This window comes from Ovis canadensis, chromosome 13, assembly GCF_042477335.2.
Source record: "Ovis canadensis isolate MfBH-ARS-UI-01 breed Bighorn chromosome 13, ARS-UI_OviCan_v2, whole genome shotgun sequence".
Taxonomy (NCBI): domain Eukaryota; kingdom Metazoa; phylum Chordata; class Mammalia; order Artiodactyla; family Bovidae; genus Ovis; species Ovis canadensis.
The window spans coordinates 76473347-76497405 of NC_091257.1; the positions used below are offsets into that span (position 1 = coordinate 76473347).

The 24059-nt window shown below is 48.1% G+C and overlaps 1 protein-coding gene across 2 annotated transcripts in view; it reads left to right on the top strand.

Annotated features, from left to right (window-relative positions):
- TTLL9 (tubulin tyrosine ligase like 9) overlaps window positions 1-24059 on the top strand; it is a 67929-nt gene that overhangs the window by 26317 nt on the left and 17553 nt on the right. For both annotated transcript variants that reach the window (XM_069548288.1, XM_069548287.1), the window contains 8 exons: window positions 6386-6478; window positions 10852-10963; window positions 11647-11832; window positions 19771-19839; window positions 20496-20570; window positions 21717-21807; window positions 22854-22894; window positions 23732-23819. In XM_069548288.1, coding sequence (XP_069404389.1) covers window positions 6423-6478; window positions 10852-10963; window positions 11647-11832; window positions 19771-19839; window positions 20496-20570; window positions 21717-21807; window positions 22854-22894; window positions 23732-23819 — 718 coding nt within the window. In that variant the 5' untranslated portion in view covers window positions 6386-6422. The remainder of the gene's footprint in view (window positions 1-6385; window positions 6479-10851; window positions 10964-11646; window positions 11833-19770; window positions 19840-20495; window positions 20571-21716; window positions 21808-22853; window positions 22895-23731; window positions 23820-24059) is intronic.

The following is a 24059-nucleotide window of genomic DNA, read 5'->3' on the forward strand; positions in this document are numbered from 1 at the left end:
ACAGTGTAAACATAACTTGTTATATGCGCTGGGAGCATGGGTTGGATCAAAGCTTTAATACACTGACTTCATCTCGAGCCTGCCATTTTGAGCTTGTTAGTATCTGATATTGGAGAAGGCAATGGCACCCCACTCCAGTACTTTTGCCTGGAAAATCCCATGAATGGATGAGCCTGGTAGGCTGCAGTCCATGGGGTCGCAAAGAGTCGGACACGACTGAGCGACTTCACTTTGACTTTTCACTTTCATGCATTGGAAAAGGAAATGGCAACCCACTCCAGTATTCTTGCCTAGAGAATCCCAGGGACAGGGAAGCCTGGTGGGCTGCCATCTATGGGGTTGCACAGAGTCAGACACGACTGAAGCGACTTAGAAGCAGCAGCAGCAGTATCTGACCTGGGAGGAGATTGGACTGCAGTTGTTTGTTTGTTTGTTGGATTGATTGTTTTTGTTCACTTTGGGATTCAACTCTGGCAGGGCTGCTGGAATGCAAGCACCATGTGCAGAAGTCTGGGTTTTCTCTCAGCTTTACTGTTTTCTATAGTTAGTGCTCCTTTCTTAAGCAAATTTGCCAGAATCCAGTTTTATTTCATCTGGTTTTGGAAAGGACTCTTCCAGATTTTTATCCACCCTACGTGTTGTCTGTGCTGTGCTGTGCTTAGTCACTCAGGCTGACTCTACGCGACCCCCATGGACTGTAGCCTGCCAGTCTCCTCTGTCCACGGGGATTCTCGAGGTAAGAATACTGGAGTGCGTTGCCATACCCTCCTCCAGGGGATCTTCCTGACCCAGGGATAGAACCCAGGTCTCCTGCATTGCATGTGGATTCTTTACTGTCTGAGCCACCAGGGAAACCCAAGAATACTGGGGTGGGTAGCCTATCTCTTCTCCAGGGGATTTACTCAACCCAGGGATCGAACTGGGGTCTCCTGCATTGCCGGCAGATTCTTTACCAGCTGAGCTACCAGGGAAGCCCACATGTCTAAACTCAGCTAATTTCTCCTGGCATCGCAAAGTCTATCTTCCACCGCTGCCATTGCTCCCTCACTTGTCCAACCCAGACCCAGACCTGGAAAATGCTGCATCTTCTCTGCTCCTCCATGAAGGCCTTGTTTCTCTCTGGAATTCGTTTGTCAAGTTTTCCTTTGCCTGTTGCTCTCCACCACGAACAGGGACATTTATCCTATGCATTGTTTTCTCATTGTTACTATAGTATTGAAACTCTTTCACATCCTTTTATATCCTAACTAAAAGCAGAAGTCCTTTTATCATAATTTGCATTTCTTGGTTATTGATAAGGTTGAGTATATTTTAGCATGCCTTGTTGGTCATTTAAGTTTCCTGTGCTATTAATTTGGGCTTCCCTGGTGGCTCAGCAGTAGACAATCCATCTGCAATGCAGGAGATGCAAGTGCTATCTCTGGGTCAGGAAAATCCTTTGGAGAAGGAAATGGCAACCCACTTCTGTATTTTTGCCTGGGAAATCCCATGGACAGAGGAGCCTAGGGGGGCTACACTTAAGTTTTATATAAACTCTGAGGTCTAAGGGACTTCTCTGGTGATCCAGTGGCTAAGAATTTGCCTGCCAATGCAGAGGACACAGGTTCGATCCCTGGTCTAGAAATATCCTGTATGTCAAGGAGCAACTAAGTCAAAGCTCTACAACAAAAGAAGCCTCTGCAAGGAGAAACCTGTACTCCATAATGAAGAGTAGCCTGCACACAGCAACAAAGACCCAGCACAGCCAAAAATTAATTAATTAAATAAAATTAACTTTTAAAATTAGTTCACACAATAAAGTATGAGGTTTAAGTCTAGGTTCATATTTTGCATATGCATATCAAATTGCTCCAGCACCATTTATAGAAAAGGCTATTCTTCCTCCATCAAACTGATTTTTTCATTTGTCAAAATTTGTTTGGGCATATTTGTGTGGGTCTATTTCCTTGTTCTTTTTTCGCTTCTCTAGGTCTCTGTATCTCTTTTTCTGTGAATATCACACAGTATTCTGTGAATACCACAGAAATGAATCACATTTCTGTGATTATTGTAGCTACATAATGATTTACCCCACAGATTGATTATATTCTTTGCAGCCGAAGATGGAGAAGCTCTATACAGTCAGCAAAAACAAGACCAGGCGCTGACTGTCGCTCAGATTATGAACTCCTTATTGCAAAATTCAGACTTAAATTGAAGAAAGTAGGGAAACCAGTAGATCATTCAGGTATGACCTAAATCAAATCCCTTATGATTATACAATGGAAGTGACAAATAGATTCAAGGGATTAGATTTGATAGAGTGCCTGAAGAACTATGGATGGAGGTTTGTGACATTGTTCAGGAGGCAGTGATCAAGACCGTGACCAAGAAAAAGAATTGCAAAAAGGCAAAATGGTTGCCTTTCATCACTACAAACAAAGCTAGAGGAGGTGATGGAATTCCAGCTGAGCTATTTCAAATCCTAAAAATATGATGTTGTTAGAGTGCTGCACTCAATATACCAGCAAATTTGGAAATCTCAGCAGTGGCCACAGGACTAGAAAATGTCAGTTTTCATTCCTGTCCCAAAGAAAGGCAATGCCAAAGAATGTTCTAACTACCACACAATTGTACTCATTTCACACGCTAGCAAAACAATGCTCAAAATTCTCCAAGTGGGGCTTCAATAGTATGTGCAGTGAGAACTTCCAGATGTTCAAGCTGGATTTAGAAAAGGCAGAGGAACCAACGATCAAATTGCCAACATCCGTTGGATCATAGAAAAAGCAAGAGAGTTCCAGAAAAACATCTACTTCTGCTTTATTGACTACGCCAGAGTCTTTGACTGTGTGGATCACAACAAACTATGAGAAATTCTGAAAGAGATGGGAGTACCAGACCACCTGACCTGCCTCCTGAGAAACTTGTACGCAGGTCAGGAAGCAACAGTTAGAACCAGACGTGGAACAACAGACTGGTTCCAAATTGGGAAAGGAGTTCATCAAGGCTGTGTATTATCACCCTGCTTGTTTAATTTCTATGCAGAATACATCATGCGAAATGCTGGGCTGGATGAAGCACAAGCTGGAATCAAGATTGCTGGGAGAAATATCAATAACCTCAGATACTCAGATGACACCACCCTTATGGGGGAAAGTGAATTAGAGCTAAAAAACCTCTTGATGAAAGTGAAAGAGCAGAGTGAAAAAGCTGACTTAAAGTTCAACATTCAAAAAACTAAGATCATGGCATCTGGTCCCATCACTTCATGGCAAATAGATGGGGAAACAATGGAAAGAGTGACAGACTTTATTTTCTTGGGTTCCAAAATCACCACGGTAGGTGATGACTGCAGCCATGAAATTAAAAGATGCTTGCTCCTTAGAAGAAAAGCTATGACCAACCTAGACAGCATATTAAAAAGCAGAGACATTACTTCGCTGACAAAGGTCCATCTAGTCAAGGCTGTGGTTTTTCCAGTAATCATGTATGGATGAGAGAGTTGGACTATAAAGAAAGCTGAGTGCCAAAGAATTGATGCTTTTGAACTATGATGTTGGTGAAGACTCTTGAGAGTCCCTTGGACTACAAGGAGATCAAACCAGTCCATCCTAAAGGAAATCAGTCCTGAATATTCACTGGAAGGACTGATGCTGGAGCTGAAGCTCCAATACTTTGGCCACCTGATGAGAAGAACTGACTCACTGGAAAAGACCCTGATTCTGGAAAGATTGAAAGCATGAGGAGAAGGGGACGACAGAGGATGAGATGGTTGGAAGGCATAACCAACTTGATGGACATGAGTTTGAGCAAGCTCCAGGACTTGGTGATGGACAGGGAGGCCTGGCGTGCTGCAGTCCATGGGGTCGCAAAGAGTTGGACACGACTGAGCGACTGAACTGAACTGAAACAACCCCACTTTATTCTTCTTTTCAAATTTGTTTTAGATATTCTAGTTCTAATATCTTTGTGTGTTTGTGTGTGCTCAGTTGCTTAGTCATGTCTGACTCTCTGCAACCCCACGGACTGTAGCCTGCCAGGTCCCTCTGTCCATGGAATTTTTCAGACAGGAATACTGGAGTGGGTTGCCATTTCTTTCTCCAAGGGTCTTCCTGACCTAGGGATCAAACCTGCATCTCTTGTGTCTCCTGCATTGGCAGGCGAATTCCTTACCATTGAACCACCAGGGAAGCCCTTCTAATATCTTTGCCTTTCCACATATATTTTAGAATTATCCTGCAAAAAAATCTCGCTAGAATTTTGATCCCAGGAATCATATTAAATCTGCACACCAATTTGGGAAGAATTGACACCTCTACTGAGTCTTCCAATCCATGTACATTGCACAGTTCTCTGTTTATTTAGATCTTTGAATTTTTGCTTTTGTAGTTTTCAGTACATAAGTTCTACATATGTTTTGTTAGATTTGCACCTAAATATGCCTTTTTAAAAAGAACTTGTGAATTATATTTTTAATTTCAGTGTTCATGTGTTCATTGATAATATATAGAAATATAACTGATTTTTGAATATTCATTTTATATCCTGTGATCTCACTGATCTCACCTATTAGTTCATGAATTGTTTCTTAGATTCCTTGGGAAGTTTTACATAGTCATCTGCAAAAAGGGACAATTTTCTTTCTTCCTTCCTGATCTACATCACTTTTCTTGCCTTCTTGAACTGTCTAGAACTTCTGGAGCTATGTTGAATAAGATTAGTGAAAGTACACATCTTTTATTTTTTTCCTGGGTTCCTCATATGTTCTTCAAATGTGTCCTTAGTCACTCACTGAAACATTTTTATGATGGTTGCTTTAGAAAATTTGTCACATAATTCTAACACATCTGCCACTTTGGCATGGGTATTAGCCGCATTGAGATTTTCCTGATTCTTGGTGTGACAAGTGACTTCCAATTGAATCTTGAACATTTGGGGTATTATGCTGTAGAACTCTGGATCTTGTTTAAACCTGTCTTAGGTGACATTTTCTGACCCTGCTCTGGCCAGGGAAGGGGGTATGGTACCACCTCATTATTGTCATATAGGGTGGTCTAGTTTCCCCACTTGGCCTCCACTGACATTTGAGGGTAGAGGGGGCTCCTTCTTACTGCTGGGTGGAGTGGGAGTTCTGGCTCCACTAGGCCTCTGCTGATTTCACCCTGGCTGGGAGCACCTTGTTCCTGCTCCCCACCTGACCTACTCGAACACCGCAGGAAGTGCAGCCTCATTACCCCCGGGTGGTAGTGAAAGTCCTGATTCTTTACCAGGCCTCTGTTGACAGTCAGCCCAAGGGAGCGGGGTGCCTCCTTACTGCCAGGTGGGGACGGAAGTCCAGGCACATGGTCTCCACTGTCACAGCAGGTGTGGGCATCTTACTACCACCTGCTAGTGATGAAAGTCCCGGCTCCATCTTTGACCTCTGACACCAACCTACCCAGGTGTCTTGGGGGATGTTGGATGCCTTGTTACAACCTGGTGGGAAGTCTAGATTCCCCATTCAGCCTTTGCTAAGCCACAGAGTTGGCCAGAGTACAGAAGTTATTGTCTAAGTCTTCCTTTCCTGGTTGGAGAGAGGGGCTTTTATTGGAGCTTTTTTGTCTGTGCCCATTGGTGTTTCAGACTTGCCAGCTTCTTCCTCTCCACGTCGGGGACCTATGAGGCAAAAAGATAGCCTGGGGAGTTTACCACATGCAATTCTCTGGGTCCTGAGATCCTCAGCCAGTCAGTCTGCCTTCTGTGCCCCTTTCAGTGTCATCTTATGTTTGATTTATATCTAATGTGCTGGGGTTGTAGTTTTCCTGGTAGGAGAAAGAGGGAAAAGTATACCCATTCCATTTTCTCAGATGAGTAACAGAAAGGGGGATTTGCAAATACTTATCACTTAATATGCTTCCCAGGTGCCACTGTGGCAAAGAACTCGCCTGCCAATGCAAAAGACATAGGAGGCCTGGTTTAGTCCCTGAGCTGGGAAGATCCTTTGGAGAAGGAAATGGCCACCCACTCCAGTATTCTTGCCTGGAGAATTCCATGGACAGAGGAGCCTGGCGGACTACAGTCAATGGGTCTCAAAGAGTAGGACATGACTGAGCGACTGAGCATGCACACAGCACACATCATTCAATATAAGAATTAGCAGTGGCGTGTGTAAAGCCGCCAAACCATAGAAAGCACTGAAGCAAGTGACTGCTATTGTTTTTCAATGATTCAAAGATTCTGTAATTCTCAATTTGATTTTTTAAAGTGTTTCATGCTATGATGCTAAATTCTGGAATTTGGTAATTCTGTTTTGGCATTTCTAGGTATGGAACTAACAGTTCTTCCTTTTCCTTTTTTCCTATCCCTGGCCCATCCTAGGGAAATAGTTGATTCTGAGCAAATGTTCTGTTGCCTTTTCTTGCAGAGAGCAGAGAGCCTCAATCCGGTTCAAGACCACTCTTATGAATACTCTCATGGACGTCCTTCGCCACAGGCCAGGATGGGTGGAAGTAAAGGAGTAAGATTCCGCCCCTCCTCCACCAGCCTCATCTCTCCTTCCCTTTGTCTCTCAGGTCCTTATCTCCCTTTGTTTTTCTCCCAGTTCCCCTGGGTGGCCTCTGGGATTTGTTCCAATTTGGCTATGACAGAGGCCAATATTTATTTAGCATTCGCAGTGTGTCAAGGGCATTACTGATGCCATCTCTGTCTTATTTAAGCCTCATAACCATCCAGAAAGAGGTGATTATGTTCAGAGATATTAAGCTAGTTGATTAAGGTCACACAGAAAATAAGTGCCAGTGTGGGGTTCAAGCCCAGTGCAATTTGACTGTTCCACAGCCAGTGTCCTATTGATCTCTATGCGTCCATCACAGACCCACAAGGAGAATTCTCCCGTGATAGCAGGTCCTGGCCTCTTACTAATTCTGTGACCCTGAACAAGTGTTTTGACCCCTAAACCTACATTTCTTCTTCTATATGGAGCCCTCTGGATACTGAGATGAATAAGCATACAACCCCTGGCACCTAGTAGGTGCTAATGTTAGTGAGGGTTAAGGTTTGGATGCATATAGGAGACACACAAAGTAAAAGAGGCTTTGACTGACTATAATTTATTTACCCCTCCCACTGAAGTCCAGATGTCGGAGGTTCAGAGATGGTATGGAAATGTGGGACCCATCTGCTTCCATCTTTCCACTCTGCTATTCTTTGAATGAGGCCTTCAGCCCCATGGTCTGAGGTGAGGCTCCTGCACATTCCAATCAGCAGGAGGTAAGAAGGAGACAAGAAAATCATGTCCTACTCTTGAAGGATGCAACTCAGAAGCCTCTCACATTTCACTGGCCAGAACTTAGTCATGTGGCCACAACTAGCTGCAAGGGAATCTGGAAGGTGCAAGCTTACATTTTCCCAGGTAAATGTTGAGAATCCTATGACTGTAGGAAAAGGAGAGAATACCTATGAGGGCTGAGGGCAATCAGCTGCCTTGCCAGGGTCCTCAATAAATATTTGTTGTATAACAGTAGCTAAGCCTGCTGGACACTCTTCAGCACTTAACATGCACAACCTCTTTGAATAATCCCAGCAAATCTTCCAGTAGGTGCTATTATTATCCCCATTTTCTTGAGGAGAAAAATTGGACAAAAAGAGTTAAGAAAAAAAACATGAGGTCATTCATCTTGTAAGGGCTTTAACTAAGGTTTACATCTAGTCTAACTGTCTGTAGAATCCCAAGCTCATCCTTCCTGTTCTAGCAGCCTCTCGGTAAATGAAGAAACAAATGAGTGAATAGGTGAATCTATGGTTCCTACTTGGAGAAGGCAATGGCACCCCACTCCAGTACTCTTGCCTGGAAAATCCCATGGACAGAGGAGCCTGGTGGGCTATAGTCCATGGGGTTGCTAAGAGTCGGACATGACTGAGCGACTTCACTTTCACTTTTCACTTTCATGCATTGGAGAAGGAAATGGCAATCCATTCCAGTGTTCTTGCCTGGAGAATCCCAGGGACGGGGGAGCCTGATGGGCTGCCGTCTGTGGGGTCGCACAGAGTTGGACACTACTGAAGCGACTTAGCAGCAGCAGCAGTAGCAGCATGGTTCCTACTTCCTGGTGCTGGAGTCTAGTAGGGGAGACAGATTTTGACTAAATCACCCCACAAAAAATTTAGAAATTGGCTGTTGATGGCAAGCTGTGGTGTGGGTAATCCAAGATGGCAGAGTCCTCTCTTTGGTGCTTTCGGTGAATATTACAGTGGTGATGATGGTGGTGATGATGGTGTCATGATAGTGATGGTGGTGATGGTGGTGGTGATGGTGATGATAGTGATGGTGGTAATGGTGGGGATAATGGTGATAATGGTGATGGTGGTGATGGTGGGGATGATGGTGGTGATGATGGTGATGGTGGTGATGGTGGTGATGATAGTGATGGCGGTGATGATGGCAGCTACAGGGATTTTCCAGCTGTGGATTTTCCTTCTTGGTTCTCTCATGTAACACACTTATCTTGGAATGAACTTTCCTTCCCTGGATCCTGAAGGACTGGATGTAGTGGAGAATGAGGCAAGGGAAGTGTATAGGAAAAGGCACTGTCCTGACCTTCCATGTGCCTCAGGCTGCCCCCTGTTCCTCCTCAGCCTTGTTCCATGGTCAAGTGGAACAAGGTCTGAGGGTTTGTCTGGTGCTGATGCTGTGTGAACCCATGAAACAGGTTGTTTCCTGGCTGATCCCAGATAGCCTCAAGAGTCCTCAAATCAAGGGCCAGAGGCCAGGGTGTTTACACCAGACATGGCTCAGTGAATGTGAGGCCTTGTCCTTAGGACCTAAGCTGGAGTCTGGTATTTCCGGACAGAATGAGGCCCCAGTTCAGACCACAAGCCTGTTAGGTCAGAGTTTGGAACAAATGTGGCCAGAGCTGTCCCTTCCCTTGCTTCCCACAGAGAAAGTGGCCAGGATGCCGGGAACAGAAGCAACCATCCTGTGACCCTGAGATGATGGGCATGAAGACATGCTGAGGATGGTAGAATGGGGAGGTAGAAGGAACCCCAGTCCCTGTTGGCCTTGTTGAGCAGTTTAATGACTTCCCAGGGAATGGAAGAACAACTTGACTATGATAAACATGAAGATGGTATACAAATGAACAAACTTTTAGGATTAGAAAAGGATCTAAAATCCACACCAAGGTATACAAGGCCCTGCTTGTTAGGCCCTATTCCACTTATAGTGTCATCCCTGACCTCTGTCCCTCCACTCTGGCTTTTCTTCATATCCTTGAATGAGCCTTTTCCAACATCAGGACCTCAGTTCCTGCTCTTCTGTATCCTGGAACCCTCTCCCCACTGCCCTTGATCTGGCTGTCCCTCCTTACTCTTCAGATATAAGTTGACATATCAGCTCCACAGGGTGGCCTCCACCTAACATAGGCTCCTCAACTGCCCTGCCTCATGGCCTCCAACTGGATTACTCGTGAAATGTCTCATAGAGTTGTGTGTTTGTCTCCTTGTTTATTTATCTTCCCCACAGGACTGTATGCACCACCTGGCCAGGTGTTTTTGTTCCCCCTATATCCTTGCACCCAACATCGTCTCGGACACCAAGACAACCTCAACACTTGTCTGTTAGATGAATGAATGAATAATGCATTATTTATTCATTCATCCACGATTCATTCACCCAAAACAAAAGATTGGTAAGAAACAAAGGGAAGCACGTTGTCAAAGGAAATACACAAGAGTGGTTCTATCCAGAGTTTGGACTCTGGAGCGTGATGCCCTGAGTTCCAATCCTGCTCTGCCACTTAATAGCTTAGTTTCTTAACCTCTCTGTGCCTCAGTTTCTTCATCTTTAAAATGGACATAATAACAGAACCTAATATGTACATATACATTTACTGTGTATATATTTGTGTATTCATACATGGCATGTGCCAACAATGCCACGTGCCATGTATGAATACACACATATATCCATAGTAAAACTATAAAGACACTCATAGCTATGATTCCAAGTTCAGGCTAATGGCTTCCTTTGAGACAAGAGAATAAGAGGTACAATCAAGCAGGGATATACATGGGCCTCTGGTTATATCTAATTTTTCACTAAAAAAGTTGAAAGTGACCGTGGTGTTTTATTTCTTGTCACTCATGCGTTTTTCAGGCATCTCCTCTGTGTACCCCGCTCTGCTACGTAAATTCGGTATCTCCGTCTAGTTTCCTGTCCCCTTCTCTGGCATGGTGGTGAGGAATGGGTCAGAATTTGGAGGCAGGCAGGCTTGGGTGTGAATCCTGAGGCTGCCGTTTCCTCAGTGAGCAAGGCTGTCCCCATCTTAGGGCTCCGGGCATAATCACAGCACTCTGGGGGCTGCTTTGAGGAGTCAGTGAGAGGAAAGCTTTTTGAGCTGGGAAGGGCTTATAAATGTGATCTAATTCCACTGCTTGGTAATGTGGATTCAGAGGTGGCTATGTGGATGCTTCTAGGACCCCAGCAGTTAACACGAGCAGGTGAGGTTGGCAGGTTGTCGTGGACCATGTAGCATAGTGGGGACTGTGATCTGGAGAGGGTGTGCCCTCTCTATGGTGATGAGTGCTGGGGGAGAGAGGCATCTGGGCTCAGTATGGCCAGATCTGAAATCTGCTGATTGTTCAAAGGAAGCCAGCAGCCTGGATTTTTGTAGGAACATTTCTGTACTTTTCACTCTCACAGGCCTGTAGTTTTCACAGGCCTCACCAAGTACACGGTGGGCAGCGGCGGCCCAAAGCCACCTCCTTGAGACTCCCGAAGGGCACACAGCTGCTCACTCCTCAGCTGCGCCTCCCCGGGCCCCAGATCCCGCCCCAGACCCCCTGCAGTGCTGAGGTCCTCAGTCCTAACTTCTGTCCCACCCCCGCCTCCAGCGAAGGGGAGTGGGATTTCTACTGGTGTGATGTCAGCTGGCTTCGGGAGAACTTTGACCATACCTACATGGGCGAGCACGTGCGGATCAGTCACTTCCGGAACCACTACGAGGTGAGCCGAGTGGGCTTGGAGGCTGGGCATGGCAGTGAGCAGCGGCTGGCTGGGGACACAGGGACGAGCATGGAGAAGTATAAGGGAATTGGGGCTACATGCCAGGTGTGGGGAATGTGATCCATGATGAGCTAGCGTGAGGCAGCAGGGATCTCAGACATGAGGAACAGACTGCCTTGGGGAGGGGCTTGGGGTCATGGGCTAGCTGGCCTCTGGTGCAAAGGAGGAGCAAGCAGGATGCTTGAGGGATTGTGTGATTTCAGGATGAGGCAAGTTGAGCTGTTTGGAGTCTAGAGATGGGAAGGAAGAAATGGGAGGAACAAGACCACAAAGATAGGACGGGCGGGAGTGGGGGAACAAAGGTGGGAGATTTGAAAAGGTTAGTTTAGCTTAGCAGTTAGAACAAGAACTTTGGAATCAGGCGCAGGTCAAACCCTGCTTGTGCTGCCTGTTATCTGGATAGCTCTGAGCTATCCAGCCTTTCTGAGCCTCAGTTTCCCTGACTGCTTAGTCAGGATCATTATAGACTGGCAGACTCTCAGTCAAAGTCGCTCTTGTTGTTCTCCTTGCCTTGCAGAGAATGGGTCTGCTGAGGGCCGCAGTTGGTGGGATGCTGGGGTTGGGAGGTGGACAAGGCAGTGAGCACGAGCGCCAGTGACCTGCTTGCCAATCTTGCTGCCCAGCTCACCCGCAAGAACTACATGGTGAAGAACCTGAAGCGGTTCCGGAAACAACTGGAGCGTGAGGCAGGAAAGCTGGAGGCAGCCAAGTGCGACTTCTTCCCCAAAACCTTTGAGATGCCCTGCGAGTATCACCTGTTTGTGGAGGAGTTTCGCAAAAACCCAGGCATCACCTGGATCATGAAGCCTGTGAGTGCCCAGTGCTGAGGCCTGGGGGTCGGGGCATCCTAGGCACTCGAGCAGGGCTCCTTCATTGGCACAAGTCTGGACAGGACTCTGCCTGGGAATTCAGCCTTAGATGCACCATCTGAGTGCTGAGGGCTGACTACATCTCCTCTCTGCAGTCTGTGGACTCAGCACCTGTGACTGCTGGTACACAGTGAATGTATACTAGATGCTCAACAAATGTTCACTAGATAAACAGGTGAGCCTTAGGACCCCAAGGCAGGGAACCCAGAGAAATCGCATTCTGATTTGAATGAAAACAACGGCCAGGCCATGAGAAGGGCTTTGCTTGCGTTGTCTGGGGGTTCTCATAATGGCCCTTTGGAGGAGGTATTATCTGCCCTGTTTTAAAGATGAGGAGCCTGAGACCTGTTTATTCAGGCATCCCACACATGCTCTTTGAGCACCTGCCATGTGCCAGGCACAGAACTGGGTGGTGGGGAGATAGCTCTCAGGTAGAGGACACGTGTGGTTACAGCGGTGGCAAGTGTTGATCAGGAGAATGGAGCCAGCCTCCAGCCCTTCAGCAGGCTTCTCTGAAGAAGTGAAAGATTGGGCTCTGAGGCCAAACCCTTTAGTTCAAATATTAGCTGTGCCACCTGCTAGCTATGTGACCTCAGGCAGATTACTTAACTTCTCCGTGTCCTGGTTTCCCCATCTGGAAAGTGAGAATCACTATAGCACCTATCGATTGCATAACGTTGTTGTGTGACTAAATGGGTTAACAAAACTACAGCATATCTTAGGTCCTCACTGAATGATAGTTGTTGTTGTAAGAATTAGTATTCAAAAACAAAAGGAAACAAATTTAAAGGAAAAGAACTGAGCTTTGAACTGAAGCAGACAGAGGAGTCAGCCTGGAGAAGGGCAGCGGCAGGAGCAGTGCAAGAGGAGGGAACTGCAAGCACAAAGGCCCTGCATCTGGAGGGAGTCCTTGGGGGAATCAAGCGATTGAGAGGAGGGCAAGTGCGTCAGAGCGCCGTCAACCCTTCAGCCCTTCGTCGTGCCAGGGCTGGGCTCTCAAAACGATGCCACCATAGCCTTGAATGGCATTATCAGAGCCCCTCAATATTTTCTGGATTTGGGAACATGCTGGGCCCCAGGAAAGGAGCTGGGGGTAGGGCAGGGAGGGGGCAGTCCTTCTTGTGGCTGAGGACAGGCTAGTGTTGGCTGATACAGATTTAGCTAATATCACAGGTACACAGCACTAGTGGTAAAGAACCCGCATGCCAGTGCAGGAGACACAGGTTCCATTCCTGGGTTGGGAGGGTCCCCTGGAGGAGGGCACGGCAACTCACTCCAGTACTCTTGCCTGGAGAATCCCATGGACAGAGGAGCCTGGAGGGCTACAGCCCATGGGGTCACAAAGAGCCAGATATGACTGAAGCGACACAGGTACACACACGTGAATGGAGGGGGAAACTGACAAAAAACAATGGATGCTCCCAAAGGGAACTGAGCCAGGATTTACTCAGGCCTCTTAATATGTGGCTGGAAGGCTCATCCCCCTCCCTGGGAGAAGGGAAGGCCAGCGAGAAGGGCTTGGAAGGGTGTTAAGCAGAGGAACACTGCAACCCACTGGGGCGGATCCCAGTTCCCAGTATTATCTTCTCAGACACATGGTAATTTGTGCTAATTGGGAACAAGCGACTGCACATTAAGTTGATTCCTTTCCCAGCCCCCCGGCCTTTGTTAGCAGCAGACACAATGACAGCTGTAATTAAGAGGAGGAATCTTGGCTTATGTTTGTGTGTGCGTGCATGTGTGTGTGTGTGTGTCCTCTCTCCTGAATCGCTGAGGCTCCCTGTCTAGGGTGTGGGGCGTGGAGAGTGGGTGCTTCTAGTCAGAAGCCTGGGTTCTAATTCTGAGCCACCACTTACGAGCTGTGTGACCCTGAGCAGGTGACCCAACCCCTCTCAGTCCATTTCCTCATCTGTAAAATGGCCCTAACGGACACACCTGCCTTACAGGGTTATGAAATAATTCATTGACGTTACATGGGTTGTAAACATGAATTGTATAAGCTGTATAAAGTGCTTTGCACTTAGGTGCCCAATGATTGACCATTTTTATTGCTATTTCACAGGTCCAGGCAACATCATTTCTTCCTCCTGCCCCTGGGGAGCATTGGGTCCATGCTTCCCAAATTTGGATGTGCTCACAAATCCTTGGGGAAATGGTTAAAGTGCAGAGCCCCTCTCAGCAGGTCTGGATAAGACTTCAGAATCTGCATTGTTAACCACTTATGGTGATGCCACTGGGGCTGGTTCACAGACAACACTTTGAGTAATGAGACTGTAGAGAAGTAATTCTCACACGTGAGGATCCTCTGGAGGGTTGATTGAAGCACCCACTCTACTGGATTCAGTTAGGCCTGGTGTGGGGCCTGAGAATCTGCATTCCTAACAAATTCCCAAATGGGGCAGTTAGGACTTGCCAAGGAAATAGAACTATTAGGGTGTGTGTGTGTGTGTGTGTGTGTGTGTGTGTGTGTGTAAGGAATTAGTTCATGCGATATTGTGGGGGCTGGTAAGTCTAAACTGTGGTGACAGAAAGCTCAGGCAGGATTTCTCTGTTACAGTCTTGCAGCAAAATTGTTCTTTTTCCAGAACCCTTGGGTTTTGCTCTTAAGTTCTCATCTGAATGAGTGAAGCTCACCCACATAATCCAGAATGATATTCTGTACTTAAAGTCTACTGATTGTAGATATTAATCACATCTAAAAAATGTCTTCTTAGCAGCATCTAGACAAACGTTTGACTGAACAACTGGGCAGCATTGCCCAGCCAAGTTGACACATGAAATTAACCATCACACTGGGTTACAAGGGTGCTACTGGTCTGAGTGCCACAGTCTGAGAACCAGTGGGCCGGATCATTTGTTCTGGGATCCTGTTGTTTGGATCCCTTTGTTGTGGAGAAATGTTAAAAAATAGGACACTGCCCTAAATTTGGAAATTAGAGGGAGAAAGCCCCTTGAATCCCTCTATTCTCACAAGGCCTGCCTTTGTGACCCAGCCAGTTGTCATCCACTCATATACCAGATTTTTCACATCGTTGCTGTGGCCAGGCCAGTTGGGGCAGCGACCAGCCTGCCTTTCCCTCCAGTGTCTCCTGTGCATGGTTCCCTGGGGCCTGCGAGCCTTCATCTTCCTCCTCAGTGGGGGCAGTGCAGGCTTGGAAGGAGAAGGTTGAACTGAGTCAAAAGGGAGAAGACAGTGTCATCCCCTTCATGTCACCCTACTACATCCACCTGCCAATGCAGGAGACACAAGAGATGTGGGTTCGATCCCTGGGTTGGGAAGATCCCCTGGAGGAGGGCATGGCAACCCACTCCAGTATTCTTACCTGGAGAATCCCATGGACAGAGGAGGCTGGTGGGCTACAGTTCATGGAGTTGCAAAGAATTGGACATGACTCAGTGCACACATACAGGGATCTGTCTTCCCATCCCATCAGTCTAGTGTATAAATCACCTCAATCCAAACTTTTTTCCACCTAGGCGTTCTCTCTCTCCCACCAGCCCAGGCCCTCTGGATTAACAAGGAAATGAACAGGACCCAGCTCATGGGAACCATGCTTGCTCCTTCAGCCTCCCTTGTGTGGCTGAGAGGGCAGATGCTAGCACTCAGGGCCCTGTCTGTCAGTGTGTCCACAGAGAGACTTAGTGGTCTGACTCTTCACTAAGGGCTGTGAGCATCTGGGGCGACCACTGAGCTATTCTGGGCTTTGGGGGCCTCTGTCCAAACTACAGGATGGTAAAAATCAAGTTTTAACATTTTCTTTTGTGGGTTTACCCCAGCCAGCACTTCTCACACTTTTTCACTGAACTCTCCGAAGAGTTGGGTTGTTTGGGATGGCAGGTAACAGAAAACACCAACTCACAGAAGCTCAGACAAGGAGGCAAGGGTTCTGAACTGTTCTCACGCCTTGTGTCTCTTCGGCATCTGGTGAAATGTGTGGACCCCATCACAGAACAGGGTTTTTAGAAGCCTGGCATAAAGTGTGTGTGACTGTAAAAGAAAGCAGCTGTGTTGTAAAACAGCTACCAACTGTGTTAGTCTGGGTCCTCTGAGAAATAGACGCCAAGACAAGATTCAACAGGCCAGAGTGTGGCCTGTGGGACAAGGCGGAGGGAGCCAGGAGAGGCTAGGGGTGCTGATACACCACCATGTCTGACCCCAGTGAGGGAGAGAGTGAAGGAAGGGTGGCCTGAGGGGAGCTCAGCGAGGCCTCAAGCCCAATTTGTTGTCAGAAGTCCCCTGTGTCCCAGGAGTGGGCCAGCCTTCGTGTCCCTGCATCCTCATCGCTGGCCTGGCCAGCAGGGCTGGGCTTCACCGCAGCATTGCAGTCAGAGTCCTGTGGGCACTTCTCACCAGGCAGCCACAAACTATTAACACATTCCTCATGCTGCAGGAGTTTATGTGCTGTCCATTAACAATTAAAGAGAGTCTAGCAGCAGGCCCAATCGTTACCGTAATTTCAGGGTTGTAACAAGTATAAACAGTATTTGGAGACGGTTGTAATGCGATATGAAAATAACTGTGATTTCTTTTGAGACCCAAGTCACAGGCCTGGCTAACACCATTAGGATTTCATGCCTGCATTTATAACAGAAGGAAACATGAAAATCTGGTCATGGGTTAATGAAAATAAAGATGAAACCTTTTCCTCATTCAAATTTACAGACCCCAGGGAATTTCCTTTGATGATGGAAGGTCGAATCCAGGGGTGGTTCATTAGGCTGTTCTATGTTATCATCTACTCCCAGTTCAGTGGGCTGACTGCTCCTCTCAGTCACAACAAGGCTGATGCAGCCCTAACTCACCCCCTCACATCTCCACCTGCCATGGGAGTAAGGGAATACCCTGGTTTTGTGGCCTTTAGAGGAAGACACAAATTCCCAGAAGTCACCGCAGCAGACTTCCCCTGGCATCCTGCCAGCTCACACCGGAACCAATCACACGGCAGGGGTGTAGAACCACTCTGAGAGCTCAAACCTCCCCAGAGGGCGGGGCCACAGGGAAGAGGAGACCCAAATGGGGTTCCATTGGCAAGGAAAGAGAATGGTTGCTGGGGAGACCACCAACCACATCTGCAACACCCACTGAATATGACCCCTGATGAATGGCCCCCAGGGGCATGGCAGGGGGAGGGAGGGGGTGAAGGGGCTATGAGTAGCTGCAGGTGATACAAAATCAAACTGGGTTCATTTTAGTATTCCACTTGTACTGTTTTCCAGTCAATAACATGAAAGTGAAAGTGAAAGTCATTCAGTCATGCCTAACTCTTTGTGATCCCATGGACTGTAGAGTTCATGGGATTCTCCAGGCCAGAATACTGGAGTGGGTAGCCTTTCCCTTCTCCAGGGGATCTTCCCAACCTAGGGGTTGAACCCAGGTCTCCCACATTGCAGGTGGATTTTTTACCAACTGAGCCACAAGGGAAGCCCAATCAATAACATATCTTTAAATAAAAATACTATAAAAATATTTTCTTCCCGATTCATCAGGTAACACTGATGCTCCCAGAAGTGACACCGTGTTTATCGCCTAATTCTGCATCAGTTCAGTTCAGTTCAGTCGCTCAGTCGTGTCTGACTCTTTGCGACCTCATGAATCGCAGCATGCCAGGTCTCCCTGTCCATCACCATCTCCCGGAGTTCACCCAGACTCACGTCCATTGAGTCCGTGATGCTATCCAGCCATTTCATCCTCTGTCGTCCCCTTTTCCTCCTGCCCCTAATCCCTCCCAGCATCACAGTCTTTTCCAATGAGTCAACTCTTCGCATGAGGTGGCCAAAATACTGGAGCTTCAGCTTTAGCATCATTCCCTCCAAAGAAATCCCAGGGTTGATCTCCTTCAGAACGGACTGGTTAGATCTCCCCGCAGTCCAAGTGACTCTCAAGTCTTCTCCAACACCACAGTTCAAAAGCATCAATTCTTCGGCGCTCAGCCTTCTTCACAGTCCAACTCTCACATCCATACATGACCACAGGGAAAATCATAGCCTTGACTAGAATTCTGCATACTCCCTCACATTTTGCAGGAGCTGAGTGAGCCCTAGGCTTGTGAAACACAGATTTAACCAGCCTGGATTTGTCACTTACAAGCTAGGCAACTTTGAGCAGAAGGATTGGCCTCTCTGTTCCTTGGTTTCCTTGGCTGCAAAATGGGGATATTGCCTACATACAAGTTTTTTGAAACCCTTTAATGAGGACACGAGTGTGAAATCTGTGTGCCTGGTTCATCGCTGAGAAATATTAGCTGCTAACATTATCACTGTTAGGAACTGTTCCCCTAAATTTCGGTTTCCGTTGCTTCATTCCAAAACTCAGAGGCTTGAAACAACAGTCATCTCTGATGTAGCTCACGAGTCTCCAAGCTGGGCTTGTGGCTGCTCCAGCATTTATCAAGGCAGCTTTACCGAGGGCTGGAGAATTTACTGCCAAGCTGGCTCACTAGCTCGGCTGGCAAGTTGGTACTGGCTGCTGGCCGGGAGTTCAGCCAGGGCTGAGGGCTGGAAGACTCAGTTGCCCTTCACATGGGCCTCTCCATGTGCCCTGAGCTTCCTCACAGCATGGTGGCTGGGTTCCCAGGGTGACCATCCTCCAAGAGAAAGTGTGTGGAAGCTGTGCTGCGTTTTATGACCCAGTATTGGAACTCACACAGGACTGCTTCTGCTGTACACAAAAATAGCTGAAACAGTCCTATAGGCTCACAGAGATTCAAGGAGAAGGGACAGCTATTTCTGCTCTTGACGGAAGGTGGAGGGTAATAAGGTTGTGGAAGACATATGGGACTGGGAATATCATGATTGCTTTTGAAAATGACAGTCCAGCAGGCTAGATATTAGATGATTTCCAGTCTCAACCACCCTGATAAATCACCATGCAGGAAGTTTATTCTCCACTCTTTAGGATTCTTCCCTTAGGAGGACATCTTCTGGAACAGGCATGTCAGTGACAGCTCTGTCCATCTCACATTGTATAAAGAGCTTCTCTTCAACCAGCTGGGCCATGCTCCAAGAAGATGAGAGCGAAATGAGAATTTGCGCAGGCCGGGTGCATTTATGCTGGAGAAAAATGACTCTGGGTCACCTGCTCAGTGGCTGCAAATAATTAAAAAGGGCTGTTCTGGGGTCTAGGAGTCAGATTTGTTCTAGGAGGCCCTTGAGGCCAGTACCAGGCAGACAGATTTTAGCCCAACACAAATTAAGCTGTGAAAGTCCATGAGGTCTAGGTTATGGCTATAGCATAAAGCCAAGCACACCCAGTCCATACCTTTTGGATGACTGCTTAATAGAGCTATCCTGCCATGGAATGGGCTATCTAGGGGTGGGGGAGGGTAGTGAGCTCCCTGGCCTTGTGAATGTGCAAGGTCAGGCAGGTGACCTGTGGAGGGATGTCACAGAGAGGGCAATGTCTTTGGTGCCTCCTGCTCTGCATGATATTAAAGATCCTCCCAACCCTGAGACTCTGAAGCTTTGAATTATCTATGCTGGGATTCAGTAAAGGCAGACTGACTTCAGTATTAGCTGAAGCAAAATCTAATTAGGAAGGCAAATTGATTTCCAAAAAAAGAATTGGATGATATGTTCCCAGGACTGTTAGAAATGGCTTTTTAATTGTCTGCTCCTTTGTATTATTCATGCAAGTGTGTGCCTTTGTGAACCAAGCCTCTCACTTTCCTCCCTACTTCCTTCCCTCCCTCCCGCCAGGCTTAACACCTTCTCTGTCCCAACCCCTTCAAGGCTGCGCTGGGCTCATCTTTGGGGACAGCTGGGAGGCCCACAAGGGAGTTGAAGACAGAGAAGTGCTGGGGAAGGGCCCCAGGTCCAGGGGCCCACAGGGAACCACATGGAGCGAAGAGCCAATCTTTCTGCCCTCACCCCCCACCTCAGGTAGCCCGGTCACAGGGGAAGGGCATCTTCCTCTTCCGGAGGCTGAAGGACATCATGGACTGGAAGAAGGTGAGCTTGCCTCTCCCCCTTCCTCCCCACACCCTCCTTTTCCCCCCTGCAGGGATCAGGGGCCCCTCCTCCTCACCCTCAATGCTCAGAAGGCTGGCAAAGGAGCTCTGCCCACAGGCCTGCCCATAGGTGCAGGGTCTCTGGAGCCAAATTGCCTAGGTTCAAATCCTGACCTTACCACTTCCTAGCTGTGTGAGCTTGGACAAGTTATTTCACTTCTTGGTGCCCCCAATAAATCAGGATAGTAATAGTACCTGCTGAAGATACGATGAGTTAGTGTGTCTAAGAGAACAGTATGCTCTTTTCCTGGGCCTCTGACTCATCTGGCTGGGGGAGCTTGGCTAATTCTTCCTCCGGCTCCTGGACTAAACCTGAAGCAGCCCTCTCCCTGCCCTGCAACCCAAGCCTGTCTTGGTGCAGGAATCTGTATAATAGAAATGCTGGCCCCAACCCTGTCTCCAGCATTCAGCAGCTCTGTGGTCTTGGGGAAAGTGCTGAACCCCTCTGAACCTGAAAGATGGTAATGGTGCAGGCTGGGTGACAGGAGCAGGCGGTCACAACCCGCATCTACTGTGCCGGCAGGCTCGCAGCAGGGGCGCAATAAATGAATCGCCTCTCCTCACTGTGTGTCCCTGTTCCTCTCATGAAACTGTCAGGGCACCGCTGGGAAGAAGCTCACCAGCCTGGAGGCCCAGCCGGCCCGAAACACCGTCAACCCCTCTGGCAGCCATGTGAGTATAGGTGGGGGTGGCCCAGGACCCCAGAAAGAGAAGAACTGGCTGCTTTGATGGAGAAGCAAATCTTCAGGGTGGGGGTGATGGTAGGTGTAGACAATTCTGCCCTTGGGCCCAGATGGCCTCACCAAGCATGTGACATTTGCCCTGGGGCCTCGGTTTTTTCACAAGGTTACAGTGATGGGGAGACAATGGATGGGAAAGGGCTTTGTAGATGGTGAGGTAAAAAGGCCTGAATTGGGTTGGCTGCAAAGAATCAGCAGGAAGAGAAGGGAGAGGAATGTCCTTGGAGGCCCGGGTGGTACTCCAGCAGCACCATCAATGGGACTTTCTCCAGGGGGGGTAATGGTGCACACTTGTGCTCTCTGATGTCCTGACCACTAGTGACATGTTAATATCCAGACAATGGAAATGAGGCTAGGGCAACTTGAAAGGCTGGACTTTTAACTTGTTTCCTCTTTGACTATGGTAAAATACACATAAAAGTTTTCAGTTTAACCTTATTTAAGTGTGCAATTCAATGGCATTAAGTTCATTCATAGGTTTGTGCAAACTGTGTTCCATTTCTGGAACTTTTTCATCTTCCCCCAGCTGAAACTTGTACCCATTAAACACTAATTCCCTTCTGCCCCGCCGCCCCCAACCCCTGAGAGCCACCTTCTTACTTTCTATCTCTAAGAATTTCACTACTCTCACCTCGTATAAGTGGAATCAGACAAGATTTGTCCTTTTAGGTCTGGCTTATTTCACTTAGCATGATGCCTCCAAGTTTCATCCATACTGTCACATGTAATATCATTTCCTTTTAATCAATTTAAATATAAATGTATATAGCCACATGTGACTGGTAGCTGCCTTATTGGATAGCACAGATTTGGATGTTAAATGCCCAGGCTCTGGGCCCAGCCTGTGTGAGACCACTTCCCAGCTGTACCACCCATCAGCTGTGTGACCTTGGGCAAGTCACTCCCCGCTCTGTGCTTCAGTTTCTCATCTGTAAAATGGTGATAACATTAGTACTTTCCTGACAGGGTTGATTTAATGATCAGACCATATACTCAAAGTAAAGTGCCTAACACAATGCCTCTTACACAGGAAATGCTCCCCCCCAAAAATGTTAATAACAATTATTGTTACAACTAGGACACAAGAAGTTCTGAAGACCAGAAAGATGAAATTCCTGTGGAGAATTATGTAGCTCAGCGTTACATCGAAAATCCCTACTTGATAGGAGGTGAGATGGCCGTCTCTGCTCCCTGCCCTTCTACAGGATGGTTGGTTGATTAGTCAGTCAACAAGCCTGGATCAGCAGCCAGTCATGGGTTCAGCCTGCCGCCAGGCATGATGGGATGCAAAGATGGAGCCCCATCCTGCAGGGTCTTGACCAAGAGGGGCCAGTGCTCTGAAGGGGCCCCATGGAATAGCATTAATATCACTTGCCTCCTCTCACTTCCTCAGGCATTGTCCTTCCTTGGGGACTTCTGTGGGTCTCTCCTCCGCCCCTCCCTCCCCCAGTGACCCCCATCCTCTTCATGACTTTAATCACCACCCAGATCCTGTGACTCCCAGATTTCTGTCTCCAGCTAAGACCTTGCCCCACACCACAGACCCTGATGTCCCACAGTCTGTGACATCCCCTTGCAAGCATCTCTCTGCAGCTCGAACCCAACAAGACTAAAATCCAGCCTTGTCCTCCCCTTACCATCTGGCTCACCCCTCAGCCTCCCTACCTGGGGACAGAACTGTCCTCCCCCAACCAAGCCAGAAGGTGGAGACTATTCTGGAAACGTCCGTCTCTTCTCCTCCCACATCTGGTTCTTCATCAAGCCTCCACGCAGCTCTTGAACCTGGCTGGCCAAGTCCAAACGCAGTTCTGGCCGCTGACCTCCCCTTCCTCACTGATGCCCACGGCTCTGGTCCCCTTTGCTCTGTTCCAAACACAGTCACCAGAGGGGTCAGACAACCCTCAGTGGCTTCCCATGGTTGCTGGAGCAAGACCCCAAAACTGCACACGACCTGGCCCCTGCTGACCTCACTGACCTCATCTCATGGCACTCTGCCCTTGGACCAAGCCCCCTTTGTCCCCTCTGAAACTCTGTTCAGGCAGGGCCTCCTGCCTGAAGGCCCCGCCCACTCTGGGCTAGGCAGGCACGTGGCACCTCCTGTGGTTTTATGGGGATTCACATCGGCCTGTCCACTGTCATCTCCCCCAAACCTAGCTCAGTGCTGGATACACCATTGGTATTTGTTATGCCAATTCATTCTCCCCTTGCTTGACAGGCCGCAAGTTTGACCTGCGTGTCTACGTGCTGGTGATGTCGGTGAGTGACCAAGACAGGTGCTCTCCTCCAGGGGTGGGGGCGGGGCAGCTGGCCCAGGGGACAGGGCAGCCATTCTGGGGGCATCCATGTGAGCTGTCTGGTTTTACCTGCCTGGGAGACCCCAGGGGCTGGTCAACGGATCCAAGCTTCGCCATCTCAGAGGCCCCAGGATCTGGATCATCTCTGCCTTCCTTCTCTGTTCATTCGGTCATCCATGGTAACCACAGCCAACATTTATTGAGCACCTGCTAAGTACCAGGCCCAGTATTTAGCAGATTTTCTTTCTTTCAGTCCTTCTAATTAACCAGGGAGGTAGGTTCTTTTGTTTGCTTCATTTTACAGATAAGGAGATAGATCAGACAGGTTGAGCAACTTGCTCAAGGTCACACAGCTGTGAGTGGCAGAGCAGGGAGGGATTCGGATCCTGACAACCGACTCTCTTAACCAAACAGCTGCTGTACTCCCTCCAGCCATGCACTCAACAAACACTTAAACCTTCATGGTACAATATGCTGGGCACAGGATATCAGAGTGTCTAAGACAGGCTCGGCCTGGACCTGCCCTCCTGGAGCTCACCATCTGGTGGGTGTCACATGTGGTGGTGGAGCAGAGGAAAGGCCCATTAATTTTGTTCCCTTCTGCATCTCTCCATACCCACTCTTACCCCCAGGAAGGCAGGGATCGAATCAGAGAAGGCTGATGTTTGAGCAGATTCTTGCAGGATGGGCAGAGCATTTCAGGTGGAGGAAACAGCAGATGGAAAAGCCAGGAGGTGTGAAAGTGCTGGAACTGATCCTCCTTCCCTTTTCTCTCTCTCCATTCCCACCTCCCCCATAGTACATCCCACTGCGGGCCTGGCTGTACCGGGATGGCTTCGCCCGATTCTCCAACACCCGCTTCACACTGAACAGCATTGATGACCAGTGTATCCTAGGATTCCCCGACCTGCCCCCAGCATCCTCCAGGCACCCTGCCCTTCCCGTCCTCTGGCTGGTCCTGAGATAACTCATTCATTCCATAGATGTCAAACTCCAATCAGGGCATTTTGTTCACAGCAGTGAACAAAACAGCCCTGGTCCCTTCCCTCAGGGAACTTACAGTCTTGAGGGGGTGGGGGATCCCCCAGTGACCTGAGGGAAACAGTCCTGCTATGCTCATAGCAACT